The sequence below is a fragment of the Erinaceus europaeus genome, chromosome 11, assembly GCF_950295315.1.
Source record: "Erinaceus europaeus chromosome 11, mEriEur2.1, whole genome shotgun sequence".
Taxonomy (NCBI): Eukaryota; Metazoa; Chordata; class Mammalia; order Eulipotyphla; family Erinaceidae; genus Erinaceus; species Erinaceus europaeus.
In genome coordinates this window covers 117,740,064-117,747,023 of record NC_080172.1, presented here as the reverse complement: position 1 = coordinate 117,747,023, position 6,960 = coordinate 117,740,064, and the positions used below count along the sequence as shown (strand labels likewise).

The 6,960-nt window shown below is 51.1% G+C and overlaps 2 protein-coding genes across 2 annotated transcripts in view; both read right to left on the bottom strand.

The window, feature by feature from the left end:
- MRTO4 (MRT4 homolog, ribosome maturation factor) overlaps positions 1-6,960 on the bottom strand; it is a 366,835-nt gene that overhangs the window by 226,442 nt on the left and 133,433 nt on the right. The gene's annotated exons all lie outside the window — the stretch shown is intronic.
- Positions 1-6,960, bottom strand: part of LOC103126376 (taste receptor type 1 member 2) — a 40,987-nt gene that overhangs the window by 24,125 nt on the left and 9,902 nt on the right. Inside the window, exons 4-5 of the mRNA XM_060202397.1 lie at positions 5,520-5,729; positions 3,062-3,185 (exon numbers count right to left, since the gene is read on the bottom strand). Coding sequence (XP_060058380.1) covers positions 3,062-3,185; positions 5,520-5,729 — 334 coding nt within the window. The remainder of the gene's footprint in view (positions 1-3,061; positions 3,186-5,519; positions 5,730-6,960) is intronic.

The following is a 6,960-nucleotide window of genomic DNA, read 5'->3' as shown; positions in this document are numbered from 1 at the left end:
TTATGCTGGGCTCGGTGCCTGCACCATGAATCCACCGCTCCTGGAGGCCATTTTTTCCCCTTTTTGTTGCCCTAGTTGTTGCAGCCTCGTTGTGGTCATTATTGCCATTGTTGACGTTGCTTTGTTGTTGGATAGGACAGAGAGAAGTGGAGAGAGGAGGGGAAGACAGAGAGAGAGGGGGAGAGAAAGATAGACACCTGCAGACCTGCTTCACTGCTTGTGAAGCGACTCCCCTGCAGGTGGGGAGCCGGGTGTTCGAACCGGGATCCTTACGCCGGTCCCTGCGCTTTGCGCCACGTGCGCTTAACCCACTGCGCCACCGCCCGACTCCCTCTCTCCTTTTTTTTTTTTTTTTTTTTTGCTTTGCGTTTCTACTTCTTTTTTTTTTTTTTTTTTTACATGCATAACATTCCCCAGATTCCCATTTAGCAATAAAACCCCCACTATTTCATTCATCATTTTTCATGGACCTGTATTCTCCCCACCCACCCACCCACCCCAGAGTCTTTTACTTTGGTGTAATACTCCAATTCCATTTCAGGTTCGACTTGTGTTTTCTTTTCTAATCTTGTTTTTCAACTTCGGCCTGAGAGTGAGATCATCCCATATTCATCCTTCTGTTTCTGACTTATTTCACTCAACATGATTTTTTTCAAGGTCCATCCAAGAGACCACAGCATCAAAGCTTCCTACAATCTGCAGGGGTGAGGCTCAAACCCAGGTTGCATGCATGGCAAAGCAGGCTGAAGGTTTTTTTGGTTTTGTTCTGTTTATTTATGTATTTATTTATTCATTTTTTGGTTTGTTTATTTGAGCACCTGCCACTGTGATTGGTGTCTGCGCTGGGAAGACCAGAGAGGAGTTAGCTATAAGCTCAGCCCCTGCCTCCAGGCTGTCGCCCGGTCGGAAGAAGACCGTGAAACCCGCTGGCAGGCTTTTGTCCAGCATCCACTGTTTCCTGTGTCCTGCTGGCCACATCATAAGCTTCGTTTTGCTTTTACCAGATCACTCCTCAGCTCTGGCTTATGGTGCTGTAGGGGGTTGTAACTGGGACTTCTGGTGCCCCGGGTAAGACAGGCCTTTTGCAGAACCATTATGCTGTCCCCACGGCCCAGTCAGTACTTTGTATGTTAAGTGAGCACCCATCAAATTTTCTCATCAGTGAGGTCATAAAATGACATTCTGGGCTAGTGCCGGTGCACTGAGCTAAATAGGTATGTTACCATGCGCAAGGACCTAGGTTCAAGCCCCTGGCCCCCACCTTCAGGGGAAAAGCTTTACTGGCAGTGAAGGGCTTTCCCTCCCCTCTCTGTAACCCCCTCCTCAATTTCTCTCTGCCCTAACAAGTAAAGAGGGGACAATGGGGGAAATGGCCACAGTGAATTCTCAGTGCAGACACCAAGCCCTGGGATAACTCCGGTGGCAAAAAATATATATAAGCAAACAAAAAACATTTGAATCCTAAGTTAAATAACAATGTGGTTGGAGAGATGACAGTGTCATGGTCCTGGGGGTGGCACAGTGGATAAGGTGCTGGACTGTCAAGCTTCAAGTCCTGAGTTCAGTCCCCACTAGCAAATGTACCAGAGTGATGTCTGGTTCCCTCTCTGAAGGTGAGGGCCAGGGGTTTGAACCTAGTAGGTCCTTGCACATGGTAACATACATATTTAGCTCAGTGCACCAGCACTAGCCCAGGAGATATCCTATCTTATTCATTAATAAATAAATAAATCTTAAAAGAAAGAGATAGAGAGGGAGATGACACTATCCTTGCTGGTATATATATATATTTGGAATTTTAGGGAAGTTTATTAAAGAATCCAGCCAAGGCTCAAATGCTAGAGGGTCTAGAGCCTGGGAATATTCTTCACATTAATCTGTGAGAACTGACCCAGAGATTAAGTCTTGGTGTAGAGACTGTATATGCCATGTGAGCATATGGGCGGTCAGCTGCGGGTTTATTTTCTATAGAGATAGACTTTAGGGGCCGGGGGTGGCGCATCTGGTTGAGCGCTCATGTTACAGGGCGCAAGGACCCGGGTTCAAGCCCCCGGTCCCCACATGCAGGGGAAAAGCTTCACGTGTGGTGAAGCAGGGCTGCAGGTATCTCTCCCTCTCTGCCTCCCCCTTCCCTGTCAATTTTGGGCTGTCTCTATTCAATAAATAAAGAGAACAGAAAATTTAAAATGAGAGACTTTAGTTCTTCTAATCAAGAAAGTCTAATTCTTTTAAACTCCATTCCCATTAGCCCAGCTTACTATTCCCCTCCCTCCTCAGCTCCTGGCAGCCACTAACAGACTTCCTTTTCACAAATTTACTTCCTCTAGATGCTTGTCTAAACTGAATCATACAACAGAAACGCCAATTCTTGAAACCAAAGTAATTCAACTAATCCTCAGTGAGAAGCCACTGCATGTCCTACTACACCAGGCATGTACACAGGAGCGCAGAAAGAGGTCGGGCTGGGCGGTGACGCACCTGGTTAAGCGCACACATTACAGTGTGCAAGGACCTGGGTTCAAGCCCCCGGTCCTCACCTTCAAGGGAGAGCTTCATAAGTGACAAAGCAAGACTGCAGGTCTCTTTCTCTCTCTCCCTTCCTCCCCTTCCCTCTAGATTTCTCTGTCACTATCCAAAATAAATACACACACACACACACACACACACACACATAATTTTAGAAAAAGATAGAAGTCACATATATTCCTATCTGCTACAAAGTTTCTCTTGCTAGAACCATTACCTATTCATTTGTTCTTTTTCTTATTCATTCATTCCTTCTTCATGCATTAATACCCACCGCAGGCCCGTCTGGCTGGGCACCAGCCCTTCTCCCCACTCCTCCCTGTCCCCCTCCCCACCCCGTGTCAGTCTGCACTGGGGATGTGGCTCGATGCCCGTCCTGGGGCACTGCGAAAGTCAGACAGGATCCCAGACCTCAGCCCACTTACTCCTCTGTGTGAGACCCCAGAGACTCTGCCCACAGGGAGGGGGTCCTGGAGAGCAGGGGGCAGGGCAGATGGGGCAGGGCGGCATCGTGGAAGCAGCCTCTGAGTCATACCTGCAGTTTTGTTGAGGAATGTGCCAGGGTCACAGTTAACGCACTCAAAGCAGCAGGGGTGGATGCCCACTGGCCTTTTCTTCTGCCCGGGCATGCAGTCCTTGGAGCATGTGGAGAGGGGGATCTGGAGGGGAGGACAAGCGACACTGAGGCTTCTTTCTCCCATCTGGCCTCCTCCCTGAGCTCTTCAATCTTCATGGGGTTGGAAGATGATTGGAGGAGGTTGGCTGCGATTTCTCATGGGGTGGGCAAGATAGAGCTGGCGAAGAAGGGGACATCGGGCCAGAGACCCGCAGACTGTGAGGAGGTAAGCCCTCCAGCAACAGGCAAGAGACAATCTCTCAACTTCCCTCTGTCCCTATCCAATAATAATGAGCTAGTTAATTAAAAGAGACAGAGAGTAGGAAAATAATACACTAAGTCGGTACAAAGAGATGCAAACTGTGTGACCTTACGCATCAGACAGTGCCCCTCCCTGTGTCCTCAGCCTCACAGTACATATAAAAGGGATATTCCAAGGGGCTGGGTGGTGGCACGTCCGGTTGAGTGCGTGTATTACAGTGTGCGAGGACCCGGGTTCAAGCCCCCGGCCCCCACCTGCAGGGGGAAAGCTTTACAAGTGGTGAAGCAGGGCTGCAGGTGTCTCTCTGTCTCTCTCCCTCTCTATCTCCCCCTCCCTCTTGATTTCTGTCCGTCTCTATCCAATAAATAAAGATAATAGTAATTTTTTTTTTTAATTTTTTAGAAGGACTATTCCGCCCCACCAGGGAAAGACAGACACAGGCTGGGGGTGTGGACCCACCTGCCAACACCCATGTCCAGCGGAGAAGCAATGACAGAAGCCAGAACTCCCACCTTCTGCTCCCCATAAAGAATTTGGGTCCAGACTCCCAGAGGGATAAAGAACAGGGAAGCTTCCAATGGAGGGGATGGGACAGGGAACTCTGGTGGTGGGAACTGTGTGGAGTTGTTCCCCTGTGATCTTACAGTCTTGTTCACCATTATTAAATCACTAGTAAAAAATTAAAGTAGGGGTGGGGTGGTGGCACACCTGATTAAGCACACACATTATAGTGCACGAGGACCCAGGTTCAAGTCCCTAGTCCCCATCTGCATGGGAGAAGCTTCACGCGTTGTGAGACAGGGCTGCAGGTGTCTCTCTGTCCCATCAAATCAAGTAAATAAAGTTAAAGAAAAATAAGAAAAGGGGAAATAATTGAAATTAAAGAAGGGATGAGAGCAGCACCCACATCCCTGCGCTGCCGGGACCTGCTGGCCGCAGCACAGGCGTCTGGTGAGCGCTTACTCTTCAGAGGCTCCGTGGCCCTCTGCCCTGCGAAGCTGGAGAAACCCAGAACGCCCACAACGGGCGGCCATGGTGGGAAGGGCAGGACCCCAGACAGTACGCCCCCAAACTGGGGCTCCATGTGCCCCCCTGTCGGGGACACGAAAGCGACTGGCTGACGTCAGCCCGAGGGGGCTACTGCAGACTGACACAGACCACAAGGGATGGTGGGTGGACAGGAAGGCCTTGCTGGTTGTTTTCTGGTTTTGTTTTTTTATTTTATTGGATAGGACAGAGAGAAATAGAGAAAGGAGGGGAAGATAGGGAGAAAGAGAGACACCTGCAGACCTGCTTCACTGCTTGTGGAATGAAACCTCCTATAGAGGTGGGGAGCGGGGGGGGTCTCGAACTGGTTCCTTGTGTGGGTCCTTGCGCTTTATGCTACATGCACTTAACCCAAGTGCCACCTCCCAGCTGACAGAAAGGGGTTTTTTGTTTTGTTTTAGTATTTATTTATTTATTTATTTATTTACTCACTTTTTGTTGCCCTTGTTATTTTATTGTTGTTGTTGTCGGATAGGACAGAGAGAAATGGAGAGAGGAGGGGAAGACAGAGAGGGGAGAGAAAGACAGACACCTGCAGACTTGCTCCGCCGCCTGTGAAGCGACACCCCTGCAGGTGGGGAGCCGGGGGCTTAAACCAGGATCCTTACTCTCGTCCATGCGCTTTGCGCCATGTGCGCTTAACCCGCTGCGCCACCGCCTGACTCCCGGACAGAAAGTTTTTGAGTGAGTGTCTGCAGGAAATATGCTCTCTGTTCCTGCCAACTCAGTTCCTGCCTACTTCAAGTGCCCCAGGACCCACCCACCCCGGGCCTTACCTTCTGTCCTCCCCGGAACGCATGAGGCCGAGGCTGCTAACTAGCCCAAGACTCACGGCCCTGCCATCATGACCAGCATACTTTTGCCCCTTTGCCTATCCTGCTGCCACAGTTTTGACTCCCCTAAATAACCCACGATGTAGCGACCCTCCTGTTTGCTCAGGCCCCGCAACAAAGCCGCAGGAGTTTGTATTCTTTTAAGCACTTTACCTGCCTCTACGGAAGGGGCCTTTGACACCCAACATGAGCCTCGATGCCACGCCCGCACCCCTGCGCCCACTCTCAGGCGCACCTCGTTGTTGGGCGTATGCCACGTGACTTCATGGGTGACGTTCAACTTTCGCTTCAAGTGGTCATAGAAAGCGACGCTGCGGAAGGGGGTCCCGCTCGGCTCCCACAGCCACTGGGCGACCTCCAGGTCCACGGGCAGGTCCCCTTGCTGGTTGAAGTAGACATGGTGGCCCAGGAGGGTGAAGTTGACCTTCTGGATCTCCTCAAGTAGCTGCAGGGCCCAAGAGAAGGGGACAGCTGGGGCAACCAGCCCCACTAGCCTGGACTTCCACATCCGTGAAGTGGGGCCAGCAGACCGGCAGCGGTGACCCCCTGGGAGACAGGAGCCGAGACCCCTGCCTCCGGGCTTGGGCCTTGCCACCACCTGCTGGGGGTCTTGGACCTGTCACAGGGGCTTTTTGCATCTTCTTTTATTTATTTTGGGGTAGAAGCAGAGAGAAATCAAAGAGAGATGCCTGCTTCATTGCCCATGAAGCTTCCCCGCAGGTGAGAGCAGCAGGGCCTCGAACCCGCATCCTTGTGCACAGCGGTGTGTGCGCTCAGCCAGGTGCACCACTGCCTGGCCCCTCACACAGGCTTTCTGAACCCCAGTTTACTCTTCTGCAAAGCAGGGCATGTTACAAATGGGAGCAACAGAAATACTCTGTCAGGGCCGAGCGGTGGCACAGCTGGTTAAACGCACAAAGTATGAAGTTCAAGGATCCCGGTTCGAGCCTCCAGTCACCCACCTGTGTGTGTGTGTGGGGGGTTGCTTCATAAGCGGTAAAGCAGGTCTGCAGATGTCTGCCTTCCTCTCCCCTTCTCTGTCTTCCCCTCCTCTCAGTTTCTGTCCTGTCTAATAAAATGGAAAAGTGGCCTCCATGATCAGCCGTGCTGGCATCCAGTCCCAGCCCTAATGATAACCCTGGAGGAAAGAAAAAAGAAAGAGAGAGAGAAAGAAAGAAAGAAAGAAAGAAAGAAAGAAAGAAAGAAAGAAAGAAAGAGGGAGGGAGAAAGGAAGGAAGAGAGATGGAGAGAGAGAGGGGAAGAGAGGGAGAGGGAGAGAGGGAGATCGAATTGCTGGGCTTCAAAGGAGTCTGACGATGAGTACAGGATCATACTCTCAAGCATGAGGCTCCAAGTTCAATTCCTGACACCACATGTGCCAATGGTGAGAGTAACTCCTGCTTCTCTGTCTCCCCCTCTCACCTCCTCTCACAGAAAGGAAGGAAGGGGAGGCAGGCGGGGGTGCATCTGCTTAAGTGCACCTTACAGTGAGCTCGCCCCGTCCCCGCCTGCAGGCGGAAACTTCACGGGGGGGGGGGGGGGTGACGCAGGGCTGCAGGGGTCTCTGTCTCCCTCCCTCCCTCCCTCCCCCTCCTCTCTCAGTGTCTGTCTCTATCCAATAAATAAATAAAGGTAATTTTAAAACCTTCAAAGGCAGAGAGGGAGGGAAGGAAGGA